The sequence below is a fragment of the Lepisosteus platostomus genome, chromosome 2, assembly GCF_059453375.1.
Source record: "Lepisosteus platostomus isolate fLepPlt1 chromosome 2, fLepPlt1.hap1, whole genome shotgun sequence".
Classification (NCBI taxonomy): domain Eukaryota; kingdom Metazoa; phylum Chordata; class Actinopteri; order Semionotiformes; family Lepisosteidae; genus Lepisosteus; species Lepisosteus platostomus.
The window spans coordinates 29,618,356-29,637,067 of NC_142612.1; the positions used below are offsets into that span (position 1 = coordinate 29,618,356).

General features: G+C 37.0%; 1 protein-coding gene across 1 annotated transcript in view; it reads left to right on the forward strand.

The window, feature by feature from the left end:
- The window catches only part of ubac2 (UBA domain containing 2), a 92,030-nt gene extending 74,807 nt beyond the window's left edge, over window positions 1-17,223 (forward strand). The window contains exons 8-9 of the mRNA XM_088604345.1: window positions 12,473-12,571; window positions 16,449-17,223. Coding sequence (XP_088460471.1) covers window positions 12,473-12,571; window positions 16,449-16,556 — 207 coding nt within the window. The 3' untranslated portion in view covers window positions 16,557-17,223. The remainder of the gene's footprint in view (window positions 1-12,472; window positions 12,572-16,448) is intronic.
- The last annotated feature ends 1,489 nt before the right edge of the window (window positions 17,224-18,712 follow it).

Sequence of the window (18,712 nt, forward strand, 5' to 3'; positions counted from 1 at the left end):
GCTCCTATTCTTGTTTTCAAAGGAAAGTCCATGCAATTTCCACATGTGCCCTCTTGTTCACGTTTTGCTGTTGGGAAGAAGTCCTTTGGGCTGACTTTGTCAATGCCTTTGAAGAATTTTAATACTTGTATCAGATCTTCTTGAAGCCTGTAACTGTTCAAATACAAATAGTTATTAACAGTGATATATAATCAAATAATGAATCAATTACTAAGTAGTAACAGTTATAAAATTATTAATAGATAGCAGAATGTTTGAAAAATAGGGTAGATAAATAAGAATATAACACACAGGTCCTCTCCTCCATCCCTCTCTTAGTCATGATGAGTCCATTCTGGGGAGCACAGCACAGGCTGTGGGAGACAGCTGTGTGTCAGTCATGTGGGAATTTTCAGAATGACTTTCACAGTAGTTTCAATCTCAGTCGACCCTCCTTAGCAAACTGGGCTCGATGCAGGAGCAGACAGGTTTTGGAAAAGTTTAACTGTATCCTGTTGTGATACTGTAGCTATGCTCTTGATCAAAAAATATGAAAACCTTAGCAAAAGTCCAAGAAATCACAGCTCAAATTATTCCAGGACTGAAAAGTCGTAGGTACCGTGTTAGGCTGAAAGAAGAAAATTATTTTAGCCTTAAAACTGAGAACTCCTAGAGTTCTAGAGTTCAAAGATATCTATCTAAAACGTCAGAGGTTCTTTAGATATTTACACATAGCACTAACAGATGTACAGTATGTTAAACCAAATGATTTGAGCTAATTATATGCCTGATAACTTTAATACACATACTCAACATAAGAAGACATAAGTGTCAGTGTGAGAGCTAGAAAGGAGCATGTAGAGGTTAATTTCACACTGAAAGGTAAAAAGAAAAGAGAAAAAAACATTTTATTCTGCATGAAAGGAACCTCTACTTTTTTCAATACACTACTTATACTTACAGCTCAGGTCACACAATAATGTGTGTTTGCTCTGTCTCATAGCAACAGCCAACTGCCTGCTTCAAAATTCAACCCACCCAATATGCTCACAATATGCTGACGACTGGCCATTTAGTGATATCCTGTGCCTGAGTTATTTAACAAAATCATAATATGGAAATGCAAGAGCCTTGCTAGCAATGCAACAGATAGGACAGTAACCTAAAAACTGTTAAAAGACTAATTATCACTATATGATTAAGCCTGTGTAATCTGTAAATCCGTTGTAATTTAATGTAGAAATTTAACTTAAAAGCATCATTAATGCATATCCCCAATCAAACTGCTTTTTGAGATGCAGGTATGTTTTGTAAACTAAGTTATATTTATGTGAACATTTCTTAGCAGCTGAATGTACATATCCCACCAGCAAGAATTATTTTTTTCAGAACCATGCTTAAAAATTCTGTTAATTTTATTTTAAACTAAGAAAGCTTTTCCTGTTCTGCTTTGGTGTGGCTTTGCTATAATACTTGGTACAGGGGGAATCAGTTGAAAGTAGTCACTTCAGGAAATGTGTAAGTTACATCTAATGTGGGGTTGATGTGTAAACACCTGCTTAGATGGTGAGAAATGATTAATCATCTACTGTAGATGTTTAAAATGGTTCTGTCAAGACTCCCCTGGCACTCATTTTTGTTTTAATTTAAACAAACTGGCAGTTTTAGGGACTGACCCTTTATATACTTTGTTTTTAATTAGTTCTTTGCAAAATCAGTTAACATGCTTCTCCTTAGCTTAAGTTCACTATTACCTATATAACAACTGCATATTTTTAATCATTCTGTTAATCGTGCTAAATGGAACAAAATGAGGGTGATAAGTTAGCTGTTAAAGAAGAGCCGTGACTTTTGCTCACATAAAATGAGTTATTTTTTATGACTGCAGAATGTTTTTGAATATTAGACTCCATTAGTGAGGTATGATCAAGCAAACCCACTATATAAAAAATAAAACTACATTTTAGATTTTAGTGAAGTTTTCAAGTTTCCTGTTCCATACTGTAGTGTTTTTGAAGGATATGGGTATTTTTAATTCACTTAAAGATCTCATATAGTAAGGCTATGAATAAGATTTCCTAGATACTATAGGGGAACAGTAAGTTATGCAACTTTCCTACATTCTCCTTTTCTAGTTGTTATGAACAGCTCCCAACACAGGGCCAGTAAGGGAAATATTTACCAAGTAATATGATTAACATAAGGTACTGTTGTACTAGAATCAATTTAATTATAGTTTGGCTGATAGAATTTTTGGGATTTCTATTTTCCTTGGGGTAGATTTCCATTCTTCCAGCATGTTGCTAATGGTTTTACCAAGCGGAAGTAAGATTTTCTTCACAGCTGTTGGAAATGACAGAATCTCCTGTTCATACAACTTTCCTCCTTGAACGGATGCAGTTGGAGTTATTTTTTAATGCTATTTCTGTATCATGCTTAGGAAAGCCAAGCTGCATTCAGACCGGGTCTAATCTTTAGTTCCAGATTCAATTTTATGAATGTCATAAAGCTTTTCTATTTGCGTCCTTCAAATTTTTTAATTCCAATCTTGTAAATGGGTTGCTGAAGGCTGGTTTTTAAAACCTTCAATCACATTTGTTTCTTTTATTGGAGTTTTCTTGTTTTTTCTTATTGGAGTGGATTTTCTTAGTCAGATAAAGTATAAGAAAAATTTAAAAAATAAGAGAAACAGAAGGTGGTCTTCAGGCCAGTCTTAACTGTGTGGTTTTGAAGAAGCTTAGCAATTGTTGAAGTTGACCTGTAAATGATTAAGTAATGGATATAGGGCTGGTGTGAACACGCTAACAGGGAAGGTAGGAAATGGTTTCCATGTTCTTGACATCAGACACGGATGTATCACAACCATCTCATGTGTAGCAAGCGTAATAGGTTTGCTGTCTCTGGGAGGTGTTTATAAATATTTTGTTTTGAAATTAGTGCCTACTTTTAGTGCATACTGAATGTGAAAGACAACGGTAGACTGTTGTATTTCACAGATTCAACGAACTGTGCAAATCTTGATCTTTTGCTTTCAATGGGTATCAGTTCTCTTGGATCACAAATGCAGCACAGTGATGAAAAAGACACATCCCGAGCAGTTGGCAAAGAGTAAACATTTCCTGTAGGCCAGACCTTGTGATTGTGAGTCATAGGATAAATTGCACCCTGAAGTATTTTTCAGTTGGTGTCTGAAATGTACGATCATTTTGTACCAATGCCAACGATTCCATGCTATTTTACACAAACTACACTTAAACATTATGCAATTTGCAAAATTTCTTAGATATCAAAAAGAAATGGAATAGTTAAAAGTATTGGTGACCAAAGAGCTTATAAATAGATAAAGATACTAACTAAATATGTTTTAGAAATGTAATAAAGTATTTATTAGTAGTCAACCTCCATTAAAAAGCTGTAATGTGATTTTTTTAAGGCCTTGCAAAGTGGTGTTACACAGTTAGCAGAGTGGAGCAACAGGATCCTTATTAACAGTCCGTTATAGTAGGAACACAACACTTACAAATTAGGCACTAGATGGTTTTCATTTGCATTTGGATAAAGTTGAGATACTCCTTTTAATGGAACTGATTGCGTTTAGTCTCCCTGTGATGTTGAATGTTACACCTTCATGTAGCCTTAGATTTAAACAGTAGTGCAACTTGTATTTCTTGTACATCTTAAGTCAGATTTATTAATTAATGTGAGTTTTATCTGTTTATCTAATCTGTATAATTATTTTCATTCTTCAAATTTTTAAAACAATTTTAATCTACAAAAAAGAAAATGCAGGATTATTTAATGTGTTTTCCAAAGCAGGACATTTACATATTTTGTAAGTGTATAGATATATTCTGCACGTTATTATGTTATTAAAGTCACACTTTAACTTAGGTCTGCAGATGTGCTAACTTCAGTATTAAATCTTTAATGTGGTACAATGTTCAAGTTGAGTTTCACGCTTACTTTGCATTTAGCATGCAAAACCGGCACTTCCTTTAAACCGTTTTTATATGTACGATCAAATAACATCCCCTATCTGCTTTCCTGTTGAACTTTAAAATTCTCATTCCATGAGTGATTTCAACCTATTTAAGAGATACCAAACAAGTCCATGGAATCATTTAAAGAGGTGTGCCATTAAGGATATCACAATGTTCTGAAACTATGGGGAATTCTTTTAATTTTTTTTCTTCAAGATTTCAGATTCACATATCAGAAGCTTCCCTCCAAATATGTTATTTGCTCTGGCTTGGAGAAACTGATTGATAACCTAAGAAATGTTAAGAAAATAAATGTTTTACAGTCCTTTGTATTCAGTCAAGCAGTATGTGTCCTACAGGTATTAATCTAAAAACCTAATTAATCCAGCACATCTTCAAGCATATAGATGGTGTATAGATGTAGCATTTTGTTCCATACATTCATGGCACTTTGCATTAATAAGTATTCTCTGTGCCCACTCCTGATTTCCATTTCTCAGTTGTGCTCAGTTTCCATTTCCGTTATCAGATCCATGTCTGTGCCGAGTATGAAGTCAGTCTCAAGGTTAACAGTTCTGAGGCTTTGTCAGTTTTTTTCTTGATATACCCCCAGAGTCAGCAAGAACGGGGGTGGAGCAAGAATCAGTGATAATATGGCTTCAGAACCAGGCATGGAAAGACTGCAGTATGATTATGACTGTGAGTGAAAAGAGCACACAAATCTCACACAACAGACAAAGTACAACAGGTGTGCATCTGTGGCAAGAAGAAAATGACAACTACGAAAACCCTGAAAACACACAAAGGGAGGAAAAAGTGCTTGAAAGCAGGAGGACAGGTATTGGCCAATACTCGACTAAGAACTCGACTCAGTATTTGACTGAGAAGTCAGTCAAGTTTGTTGAGTGAAATTCAACGGTGAAATGCAAACTAAAATTCACGGAAATATCAGCGAAGAGAGTTCGTGCAAGCACAGAGCTACCATGTGAGGAGTGTATTGAAGCCAACCAGCCAGCTAAACCTGCAAAGGAATAAAAGGTCAATGGGTGCAAACAGCAGGTGAAGTGGGCCAGAGTGTTATGCTCACCTTGCTGTGCTACAGTGGGGCATGTCACAGCTTTAGTGGTGGGCTGTCATGCCTCCACTGCCTAGATCGCCATGGAGAGAGGATATGCAAAGCACCTGTCCATTGTGAGTAGTCTCCCAGCAGCACATGCTCTGAGTGTATTTAAACCCTGCTCTTCTCAGCCATCTGGCATCACAGAGTCCCAGCAGAGCCCTCCTTCATCTTCTTGGTTTCCAGTTCTCTCAGGTTCACCTGGAAGCTCTGCCCATAGCTGTGCTGTCCAGCGGATTCTTGTTGCTGAGATGTGTCTGGAGCATGGTTCTTGTCTTTGGACCCAGCCTCAGCAGATTACTCCTTCTGCCTTCTGTCTGGTCTCTGAAGAAGAACTCCATGGAGACATGTGCCTTAAATCAGCCCTGAATCTCCTGGTGCCCTCAAGATTGGACCACCCACATTTGGACAGGAGGTCAGAGCCCTCTGCACGACGATGCCCTGTGAATGAAGCTCTGAACTTTGGTGGCTCCTCCCTGTCCTGCACCAGCCTTCTCTGCACTTCCCCCTCCTGCGTTCCAGTCCTTCAGTCTGCCTGCTTGCATCCCGGGTGACTGCTATCCCATGCAGGCCTTTTCCACGGGCTGCAGTGAGCCGGCCACTCCCCCTAGACTGTGATGTCCTAGAACTTGAGTCCGTAATACCTACAGCATCTGCAAAATTATCTGGGGGCAGTGCTGGTTGTAACTCAGAGCTTCTGAAATGGAGGGGGAAAAGTTAACATAGATCTGAGCACTATCTTGGAGAAGCTAGGAGGCTCCATTGAGATGAAGTTGAAGAAGATGGTTATATCATATAGAACTATGGAGCAGAGAGATTTGGATTAGTTGTGAATGGTGGTACCTATAACACAGAAGGAATCGGCACACTTGATCCAGGAGAAAAGGCAATGAAAAAATCAATGGAGGAAGAGTACATAAGAAGAGATGGAGGGGATCGATACTCTGCATAAAATCATCAAAAGCATTTTGGAGCGATGAGGACTTGAGGAAGAGTCATCAGAGGAAGGTGCAAACAAATTAATGTCAGGCCACTGAAGTGAAAGGACATTGAGTATGCAGTGGGATAAGCAAGGGCATCTTCTGCCCTAGGGACTAATGAAGTTCCATACAGAGTATACAAAAGTTTACCTGATGTCTGATGTCTCTGGAAGCTGATGAGCCTTAGCCGATTCCTAAGGAAAAAGATTCCTCTAGCACCAGTCAGGTCTGTCCAATTTGCCTTATTGTTTTCAAGGGGAGGTTTTTCTTCCGTATCAGAGCTCAAACGATAGCAGACTATCTGGAATGAAACAAACTTATTGATACATTGGTAGCAGGAATTCTAGGCTTCTCTTCGTGTTAAGAACACACAACCCAGATCTAGTACAAAATTCAGTCAGCCAAGAGATAGAAGAAAGACCTGCACACAGTTTTTGTTTTCTCAACCTAGCCAATTGCCATCAGGCCCCCACAGTCTCATCTGGCCAGCATTCAACGTTTTTAAACTACCAGAGCCCTTCACAAAGATTATTAAGACCTTGATTAAGATTACTTCCTAGACCTGCAGCTCTGTTTCACAGCACAAGAGTTTACCACATGCCTGTTGATAGGCATAACAGCAGGATGTACTATCTCACCTTTTGCCTTCATGATGGCTATGGAAGTGATCATCAGAGCATCAAAATGGGTGGTGGGTGGTGAATGACTGGAGTCTGGCCTACAGCTACCACCCGTCAGGGTATATAGTACTGACTTGACAACTATAACCACAACTGCAGCTTGTACGATGTGCCTGCTGAAAAAAAAACTGCTGAAATGGTTGAGAAGATGGAGAGACAGTTTGCTTGTGTGGAAAAGGCTTTGAGTTCCACGCTGCCTTAGCAGCATAGGGCTCTATGAGCACTTGAATTACTGTATGTCTCTCCAGTCTCACAGGGGAATACAAATGCATCAAGGTAACACTAGACGTGATCGTGACAATGTCGAGGGATATGATGTTGAAGCACACAGCACCCTCACTGGCTATAGGACAGAAATGGCTGCTAAAGGACACAGAGCAACAGTCCATTGCTCTGTGTCCATCCATCCAGGCACAAGGACATTGTGGGGCAAGTACAGCAGGGAAGTGGAGGCTTAGACCTAAACACAAAAAGATCCACTTTTGAACAAGTCATCATCTTCAAATGTAAGCAAGTAGGATTAGCTCTACCATCAGATCAACCTATGCTGTGCACCAATCACCTCACCGATGGTTGGGCAAAGGTCCAGCATGCCCTATGTGTACAAAACCAGTAAATCGCAGACGCATTCTTACCCGATGCAAACTGAGCCTCTTCTTTAGATCAGTATACCTCATGTACTTAAGAACTTGGCAGCAGCTCTACAGTGAAAGAGGACAGGCATCTACTCCTTACCGCCATGTACAGTAGTAGCAAAATCATCTAGCCAAATTACTTTCTTCCATAGACAAGAGAAAGATCAGAAGCTCTGTCAAAAACCAGAAAGTGAACAGTTGAACCCAGCCCGGGACTGGAAGATGTTGGCAGATTTAGGCCAGAAACGAACAATCCCATCAGAGATCATTGATATCAACTTAAGACCAGACTTGGTTCTAGTACTGGACTACCAGTATTGGTTCTGGGGTCCAACAATCTTCATCGTGCCTACTTCATGGAACTGACAGTGCTGTAGGAGGGTGTGGCGGATGAGACATATTAAAGGAAGAAGCTACAGTATGATAAGTTAGCTGCTGAAGCAGAGGAACGATGCTAGAAAGAGCGGGCACTCCCAGTAGAGAGTGACATTGATTTGTGTAAGCATCTAACACTGATTAAGGAGATGGGAATCCGTGGCAAGTCCTTATGTCTAACTATCAGATCTGTTTCAGAGGCTGCAGAAAGAGGAGCCAATGGTTCTCACTGAAGACCAGAGAACCTTTCTAGGCCCTAAAGTAAGCTGATATAGAGGGGGGTGATTCTGGGATGCCAGAACCACTGTTAAGCCTTCTGGAGATGTCATGGGCTCATCAATGAAACACTGATGATGGAAAGTGCACACGTGGAAGCCCAATGACATGTCAATCCCCCTCAAGGCACAAGATTATGGCAAGAACCAGTGAAGTGCTCACCATCTCTAAGGGATTGTACCGTACCATCAAGTCCTACTGTATGTGTCACACTTGAGGTTTTATTTGTCCAATTCTAATGAGAATGGATTTTTGTGTGTACATCTTACTGTATCTTTCAGTCTCGGAGATATTCTGGTATCTTTTTTTAAGGACTATAACAAGACCACCAACATTTTCTATAGAGTAAAAGGACTTTGCACATTTTAAAATGCTTCCGCATTTGTTAAGAGATTTCACACATTGTATTAAGAAGATTCACACCATCTTAGAACAGTTAGCTTAGACATCTTCATTCATTTTCTTAGATTTTCTGTTCCACTTCTGTACTTTTTTTGCATTTTCACTATACAAGTTTTCAAGTTAAAATGACCTTTGTTATGTCTCTTAAGAATAGCTACTGTACAAACAAGAGTTTGGCCTACCTTTCTCATTAGGTATCTTAGGAAATAAGTGTATCTTTAATTGTATCCTGCTGTTTCTTGAACAGCTTGGTTTTTACCACCAGGCTATTCCATTTACCACTTTTAACTCTTTTGAAGGCTATAAAGGCTGTGATGTAACAAACACAATGATCTAAATGACTGTGTTATGACAAAGCTTGAGCATTCCATTCCTCCCCTTGATTTACTGTAAATACCACAATTTTTTTCTTTATACCTAAGTATTTAATTAGCCTTTTCTTTCCCATATTTCTTGCTGAGGGCAAATAAGATTCTACTTATTTATGTGGTAAAGAAACAAAAAAAACCCACATCTCACATGTGTAGCATTCTGCAGCTCACAGTCAACTGTGCTGTAGGTATAATGGATGCTACTACTTCCATGGCACACTTTGCATATAAGAACATGAGATACCATTTGCCCAGTGCCTGCCATATCTCATATTTTAGTACTTTCAATGCTGCTGTTTCTGCATTTGTCAGTTCTCCAATCTGTGGGTACAACTTCCATCCTTGGAAACAGCCAAAATATCCCAGTTAAGGGTTTATGAATAATATCCCTCAATTTTTTAAGTGCAACTGGAAAAATATCAGGACACAGAGATTTTATTAGTTTTAAACCTGTCAGAACAAGTACTGTAGAAGCTCAGTATCAGTACTGATGAGTCTCCTTCCATAACACAGGGCCTGTTACTGGTGTCTTGTATTGCAAACACATACATTAAATGTTCAGTAAGCATACTGTGTTTACTATTTATTTATTGTCATCTATCATTAAACATCTGTTATTACATAAACTATTTACCTTAACTTTTACTTGCAGTTACAGTACAAAAAATAGTAAACAACTTTAATTCCATGTTGAAAAGGAGAAACACAATGTTTCAGCTGTTGAGGCTTCATGCCTGTTCCCCCTAGTTTCAGTTCTGCAGCTTGGCGGGTAGTTTTTGTACATAGTCCTTCTATCCAGCCTGTTCTTCCTCAACAATGTATACCCATTAATTTTTTTTTTGTCTCATTGCCCTTCCCTACCCCTAACCATGTTTCATTCATTCCTATAATGTGAGCGTTATCTAACCTGAAGTTCTTAAATTTAATTCTCTTTGCTTCTATTATAAGACTTTCTTCAACGTACAGTATAAGCCATTCAGAATGGTTATTTGTGTTAAGTTTGTTCTGGAACCCACTGGATGATGCTGTGAGCTTTCTGCCCAGCAGAACCCTAATTTAAATACCCTTAATCTTTTGTATGAATATGTTTCCTCACTAAATTGGTTGAAGTATAACCCATCCTACTTACGTAGGTCATTTTTATTCCAGAAGTTCTCCCTATATGCTGAACCCCTCCTCTGCACCGATATTTTAGTCGGTACCACATCTGGAAGTCTGATGGACACAGTAGCTCTAAAATGCCACTCTTGTGCTGTGTACTCATTCTTCCTTGTGTTTGTAATCTGTGGTCACCTAGATATTTCTCCATCTTGTGTCATCTTGCATGCAATCTTCCTAAACAGTATCTAGTAACTAGTCCCTGCAGTTATGCTGAACTTGTATTACTATGGAGATAATAGCAAGATTAGACTACTGCGCACAGATCTTGTACTGATGGTTTTCAACCAGCCAACAGCTTTCATACAGATGAAGTCTGTATCCTGAAACACAATCATCCTACAAACCACAGACTAAATTAACTCTATGCTGCTATTTCATTTTGAAGAAAAGCACTCTTACTGTCTTGAGAACTCTTTGTAAAATGCTGAAAGCAATCAACCAGGTTTTTCTACCAGAAATAGGAGGTGCCAAAGACTGAAAAATTTCATTTCAAAATGAATGTCATGTATCAGATTTATTTTGCATATGTGGTTTTAAACAAGTAAAAGCTGTGTATAAAAATTTAAAAAACTGTGGTGAATGTGTTAAGAAAAACTGTGCTACTGAATGTGTGAAAAACAGAAAAATTAAATTTTTGACACTGTGAAGTCCTTATACTTCTCTTTTAGATTGTGTATGTTTGTAACTGTTGTTAATGTAAGTCAGAAATCTTTTAAAATTTCTTTAGGAATGTCATATCTTGTGCGTATCAGATATACATGTTTATCATATTTTAAATATGCAAATATATAAAAATAAGCAAAGAGCAACAGTTCTGACTCATTTCTACATACTTTTTGTGAGAATTAGAAACTTCTACATTTTTCTACTGTTAAAAAGACCGTGGTTTAATGTAATTGAAAATTATCAATTTGTTTGGTTTTACCTACCCCATATGGAATAGATAGTTGTTTGTTTTTTATTTCTTGCCTCTAAGGAGCTATTCCTGTGACCACATACAAGCATAAAATGAGGTAACTTCCTCTGACCTGCTTTGCCATGTACAAGCCAAAAGACCATTTTTAAAGACATACTGTTGTGTTTGATAATTAGTTGATGTTATTACTTTATAAACCCAGTTAAGCTACTGCTTCACAATATGTGGTGATGTTACATGTACAATAATAATACATACAGTACATTGCATCTGTGGTGTGGAATACAGTAAAACCTCAATATTTGCTAGTTCTGTACTGTATTTGCAATTTCACCGATTGGTGCAAACGTTTTAGTGTTCACTTTTTCCACGTTTGAGGACCAAATTTGTGCCCGTGCAGGTTAAGCTGTAATTAAAGTGGTCAACTTTATTTGTTCATTTATCTGCACTGGCTATAACTTGAATTCCAGTACTTCTTTTTCACTAAAAATACCTACTACCAATAAATACTAAGACTATTTCAGAAAAGGTTAACAGTGATTACAAAAATATACCTACAGAAATGCTTGTTTCACAAGCTGTGGAACCATACTCTATAGTATTTTCCCTATTAGGTAACAAGTCTCACGTTAGGAAATTACCAGTTTTCCACTGGATGACAAGCTTTTAGTTTTATGTATTTGCTTTCTAGGTCATTTTTACTGATTAAATATTATCTGATGAAAACCTTTGGCATTTGTATTGTATAGATAGGAAGTTGAGAAAGAGCTCAGCCTTGAAGAAAAATTATTTCTAAGGCAAGCGCTGAAACTTTTCACTACAGTTTAGAAATGCTGTCTGTCTCTCTGATATTTCCAAGGATATATTTTATACAGGATTAGCAGTGCAATTCCTTATATCTTGAAAATATAGATTCTGAAGGGGGAAAAAGATATTAGCAAGTTTCCTTGGCACGTAACATTTCATGGTTAAAAACCTCTTGTTCTGGAACCCCTTTGGTGGAACCAGAGAACCAGATGTATCAGCAACACTCTGTCTCTTAGCATCTGCTGACAACTCCTTAAGATGCACCTTTAGACCCTGCTATCTAAACCTGCTTGCAACGTGCAGTGTGTTCACATTTCTTATTTGGCGTTTAATTCTAATTCTTGGATAATTGGATAATTGCATTATGTTGTATTTATGTTGTATTTGTCTTGCAGTCTGTAATAAATATTAAATAAATAATGTTTAAAGTTTTCTGTCATACCACTCTACGCAACTTTGATATTATGCTGATTACAACAGTTTTGTTGTCAGCAAAAAAAAATGTTTAAAACTTTTTGAATGTAAAAGTTTTGAATGTAAGCAGCCACATTCAGTGACTATAACAATGTAACAGCTTGAGCAAACAAGTATATAAAATGATCATTTAAGCATTAGGTTTTATTAGCAAGATGCAGCTTAAAACAGTAATGGAATTGCATTTTTATTAATAGAACTTTTTTAATTGTTGTCAATATTTGAAAAGTAAAAAGCAGTTTGTTCGTGATCAGCATTGCACTGGAATGAAGCAGGTGATTAGAATTGCCATTCTGACCTAAGAATCTCTTTTTTCCAGGGAGGCCTGATAAACTGGAACAGATTTTTCCCTTCACTGCGGCACAGACGTCCTGCCAATCACCCACAGCAGGCTGGGGAAGAAGTCTCAGAGGAGCAGGTGAGCCTGGTATTGGTATTGGTATTCAATGAGTAGTCCTGCCAGTTAAATAGAATGCTTTTTAGTGTATATTAATAAAAGACCATACCACAACAATAAGCAGCTCTCAAAGTAACAAAAAAAAAAGAAAAAATGCAGTCTGAGGATTTAAACATTTTGCTTTTCATCGTTTGTGAACTCAATTCAAGAAACATTAAGTGTTAATAAAAGTGCACTCCAAACAGAGACTCCATATACGGTGGGTTTAGAAAGTCATGACCCCCTTTCAAAATTTGTACCTTTTGTCGTATTGTTCTCTAAAACATTCTGGAAATTAATTAATATTACAACCGTAAAATACCTGATTTGTATAAGTGAACACCCCCCCCATAATTGCATTTGTAAGTTTGTTCAGGTATAACCAATCACCTTACAGATTACACAACAAACTAATTGGCTCCCACCTGTGATCAGTTTTGGTGATTTTGATTAGTTCAGAATAAAAGCAGCTGTTTCTAGAGGATTCCACTGCTTGGAAGTATATTTCAAAGCAAGGAATCCACTATGGCCTGAAAGGTTCTTTGAAAAGAACTTTGAGATAAAGTTTTGGAAAGGCACAAGTCAGGAGATGGGTATAAAAAGATTTCAAAGGCTTTAAGTATCCCGTGGAGCACAGTCAAGACCAGCATTAAGAAGTGGAAGGTGTATGGCACCACCCAGACCTTGCCTAGATCAGGCTGTCCCTCCAAACCGGATGATCGAGGAGGAAGGAGACTGATCAGAGAGGCTACCAAGAGGCCAATGGCAACTTTTAAAGCAGCTACAGGACTTTATGGCCTTTAATTGTATGCATGTGACAACAATATCACAAGCGCTCCACAAATCTGGCCTGTATGGGAGGGTGGCAAGAAACTTAAAGAAAGCCGGATCAAGTCTCATTTGCGTTTTGCTAAAAAGCACCTTAAAGATTCTGTGGCCCAGTGGCAAAAGGAGCTGTGGTGAGATGAGACCAAAATCGAACATTTTGGCCAGAATGTAAAACGGTACATCTGGCGAAAACCCAATACATCTTATCATCCAAAGGACATCAGTCCTACAGTAAAGCACGGTGGTGGCAGCATCCTGTTGTGGGGGTGTTTCTCTTCAGCTGGGACTGGGGCACTTGTCAGGATAGAAGGGAAGATGGATGGTGCAAAATACAGGCACATTCTTGAAGAAAACCTGCAGCCCTCAGCCAGGAAGTTGAAAATTGAAAGATGGTTCACCTTTCAACATGACAATGACCCAAAGCACACCGCCAAAGCAACCGTACAGTGGCTGAAGGACAGGAAGGTGATTGTCCTTAAGTGGCCGAGTCAGAGCTCCAACCTAAATCCCATCGAAAATCTTTGGAATGACTTGAAGAGGGCAGTCCATCAACGGTCACCAAGCAGTTTGACTGAGCTTGAACAATTCTGTAAGGAGGAATGGGCAAATATTCCTCCCTCTAGGTGGGCAAAGTTGGTAGAGATGTATCCAAACAGACTCAAGACTGTAATTCAAGCAAAAGGTGCTTCCACCAAGTATTAACTCAGGGGGGTGTTCTCTTATCCAACCCAGTTATTCTACTTTTTTTCAGAAATGTTGCTTTCTTTTTTCACTTGGATATTGCAAGGTATAATTTGTAAATAACTGGAAAAAGTCTGATTTGAAGTGTCTGTTTTTTGGTCTTTCAGGCAACAAAAGGTGAAGATTTTAAAAGTGGGTGGTGACTTTCTATACTCACTGTATATATGATTGATACATAGTCAAAAAAAAGTTTGTGAACCCCCAATATATTTTTTTTTACCAGGTCTTATTGTGATTCCTTCATTTAATCAAAAACAATAATTTCAGAATCAGAAAAGTGTAATGTTCAAAATCACTCATCACTCACTCACAAGTTTTTCTAAAACATTTCAAACAATTTTGAGTTGAAGTTAAAATTCATATAAGAGCTCAGCTTAATGGGTCATTACAATAATCATTTTATTTGTTTTACAGAAAACATAAACGCATGCTTCTTACTTACGTCCTGGTCCTTATTACCATTAAAACAATACATTAATCTTATTGAGAAGAATGTCTTGCTTAACATCCTCCAGGAAATATTTATGTCCTCCTAGTTGTTATTAACCCTATTTCTGTTAATCCTTATGGGAAGTAATTTTTAAAAAAATAAGTCTTACAACTGTGTACATGCACCATGGATATAGCAGGCACATCTCTTGTCTATGTGGAGACCAATGCTGAAGTCTGTAGATAAAGCACATTGGCCTTTATTAAAATTCTTTATGTAGGTAGTCTTTTTTATGCTAGAGGACATTTAGAAAGAGCTCAGCTGTGGCTACCAGTTTTTCCAGCTGTCTCAATATGTAAATGTGTTAAATTTATGTTTAGGAATACTGTTTTTTATTTTACAAGCATTCATTTTACTTTGTAACAAATTATATTTTGCCTGGGTTTTGTAAGTGTTCCTTACTTGCTAAAAACACTTATAACAGTAACATCAAAACTGTGACTTCTCTTTTGATAGTTCTGTTTAATGTCAGTCTTGACCAAGCCAGCAAACAAATTACAATTATAATTGTAGGAAAAACAGACAAACACTAAGAAGAAAACTGCAAGTTTTGTTTTTAAAATCTTCTTAGCCAAGTGAAACTGTTTCATATGTGCATTTGCTTAGGGATAGCAAATGAGTTTTTCTAATGTTTGAGTAACTCTTAAAGAAATTTGATAGTTCAGTACTACAGTACTACCACTAATTTAACTATGTAAAAATTGATATTATAACTTTTGACATATTACAGGCATGTGTAATTTTCAGAACTTAGAATAAAATATCTCTGCTGAACTTGGCAGCCTGTTGTTTTATCAGTTCAAACTCAGGCTGTCCGGAGTCTTTTGCATTAAAATTCAGGTCTTCTAACAATAAAAGTACATCTGACAAGATGTCTGAGTATTAAGGTTAAGAAGTGAACGACAGAAATTTTGTGTTCTGTTTTGTGATCAAGGGGATCCTTTTTCCATTTTACATGATAAAAACAGAACACTAATTTGCTGTCGTTCACTTCTTAACCTTAATAATCAGACATTTTGTCAGATTCTATCATTTCTTTCTCATATTCCTGGAGATTTAAAGCATTTAGCTCCTTTATGACTCCCTTTGCTTCAGTTTGGTGGGGCATTTCCCCTCATTTTTTCCTGTCACAGGAGCTGAAGCTTCTACTGAAGCTTCTCTTAATCCATTGGGGGGAGCACTAGTTCTTTTGGGTCTGTGTCTGGTCCAATATCACGCACAAAGGGTTGTGAAGAGTGTGAGCTATTGCTTGCCAGGCTGACTTGCTCACAAATGATAGTGACTGGGGTAACAAAAGAGTTGCGTCATCCAGGGCTCTGCACTTTCAACATTATTATTACATGATTAGCCCTATTTCTGTCAGGTTACTGCCAATTAACTGTTTTATCACAAAGTATATAGCCTTTATGAATTCAGCTGGATGTCAAATACATCATTGAAGAGAAAAATAGTGCAGCCTTAAATTATAGTTAAGTTATAGTTAATACATGCACTATACTATGGCCATTTTTGTCTAAGGTATTTTAAAAGAGGCATTTTTAAGCAGTGCTTTCAAACTGGCGAAAAACTCAACATGAAGATTTTTATAAAGCCACTTTATTAGGTGAAAGTAGTTTCCTTCTTCCCATTAAAGTTTAACAGGGAACTATCACCCTCTTCAAACCCCGTCATGCTTTAAATTGTAATTGATTTTATCCGAGGAAGTTACTGTTAAAGATTTAAGCTTTTTTTTTATGATCAAACTCTTCTGCAGTTTGGTTATTTGATGAATGACGCTTTTTTTTCTTTGTTGGATTTTAGGTAGCTAGACTCATGGAGATGGGTTTTTCCAGGGTCGATGCTTTGGCAGCCCTAAGAGCTTCAAATAATGATATCAATTTGGCTTCTAACTTCCTCCTACAACACTGAGGACTGGTGAGATGCCAAAGACCTGTCTGCATTGCGGTTAGTTCAAGATAACTCATTGCTCGACTTGAGCATCATAGCTTCAGAATTCTGAAGAGGTGGTTTGTCGGTGTACACTGTGGACATCATTTCAGTTTATTTTTCTTCAAATGGTCTTTGATATTATCATTGAAGGTTTTGTTCATCCGCCAAGTGATCTTTTGGGGGGGTGATTTTTTCTATACTTTTGTTATCAAGTTTCTGCTGGGCTGGGATATAAGTATAGAAACAACTTCTGGTGTGGTTTGCAACTGCCATAAGGCAATGGACAGTTTATGTGTAACAGTTTGTGAAAAATGTAAATTACTGGTCTTAAAATACTGTTATTACTGAATCTAATGATGCAGCTTTAATGCATATCACATTATCAAATTTCACCCTCAGTTACAAAGACAAACTATACAGGTTTTCTCTTTGTAAGATGTTTTTATGTTTGGTACAAGAAAATATACTATTTAGCACAGTAATTTAAAGTTAAAGGTTATGCCATCCATTCTGTATTCAGAGTTCTAATTTTAATATACTGTACTTGCTATGCAGTGATTTTGCTTTGATTTTATTTATAATGTGAATATGTGTCTTTTTATGACTTTGCTATGTTTCAATTTAAAAAAAAATAATGACAATTTAATTTCATGTTAAAAACTTTTTTGTCGGGAATCGCAAACATGTGTCTTTAAAACATGCAATGCCTTTGTATTACAATATTGATTAAAAGGGAAAGATGCGTACTTTGTGTACAATAAGTATATGTATATTAATGTACTGTACAGCATGTATCACATTTCTGTATGATTTTTCAATCAGCAATATTACACTAAATATCCCTTAAAATGTTATATTTTTTGACAGATTATTTTAATCTGTATACTTACAGGTGTAGTTTTGCACACTTGTGTCATGATCAGTTTTAAGTTGAACTGGGAGACTTAGAATCCTTATTGTGTTCTGTTGAATTTACTGTTGTTTTTTTTTAACATAAGCCCTTATTAACTTATGAACTGTATATTAACCAAATGTGTATTAAGAATTAGTCATTTTTAGTGATAAAGTTGAAGCACTAAAAAGTAAACTCATTATTGAATATATTAACTCGGTTTTGTTTCTGACCATTATTTAGCTCCGGGAAAAAAGTTTATGCCATTGACAGTGCAAATCTAATTCCAATTTGGTGTCTGTCTCTATTCAATTTAATTCAATTCAACTTTATTTGTATAGTATAGTGAAAAGTCTCATTAGTCACTCAGGTGCAGTATATAAATAGAACAGAAGAAAAGACAACAGACAGTAACACAATAACAATAACAGTGTAATAACATAACAGTGTAATCAGAAACTGTGCAAATACGCAAACAGAGAAAAGTATACAACACTACTTTTGTTACTAGAGTTTTCATCTATTTAATTTTAATTTGTAAACTCAGATCAGTTGCCGTTTTCTTTATTTTTTAGAGTAGTGTCTTTCCAGTGTCAGTCTTGCAGCAAATGGTTCATAAACACAATTATTAGGTCTGTGCAACTACATGCTTTCTTTGCACACTGTATGTTTAAAATCTTTAGGAGATTTAAATCTTAAGGTCTTTGATATTTAGAGCACTGTACAGTGGAGACATGCAGTGTTATGATGTTGATAATGATGATGTTAGATTGCAACCAACAGTAAGAATGTAAAACAACCTAGCAATTGGTAGAATCGGTAATAATCTCAACATTAACTAAATATTTCCAGCATCTTTGTTGCTTAGAACCTTAATAATAATTCTGAAATCTTCACAGCTTTTATCACACTCAGAAAACAGCAACCAACCTGTTTACCAACCTGGTAGAGCTTCAGTGAATTGACTGAAAACATCAGTTTGAAATTTAGACCGTCTGCAGGTGCAATGCTTACAGATTTATATCACGTCTTCTTCATCAGTGCAGCTCATGAAGGAGAGGGTTATTTTTAAGAAAGGTTTAAGAGTTTGAAGAGCTACTGTATAATGGGTAAAGATAAGTGGCACATCAGCAGGAAATAGCTCTTTGTCTCAATAATAGTTTATTAGAGGTGAAACAAACACACAACGCCTGGTTTTCTGTTGTTGGCACAGATCGCAGAGTAAGTGCTAGTGGATGAAACG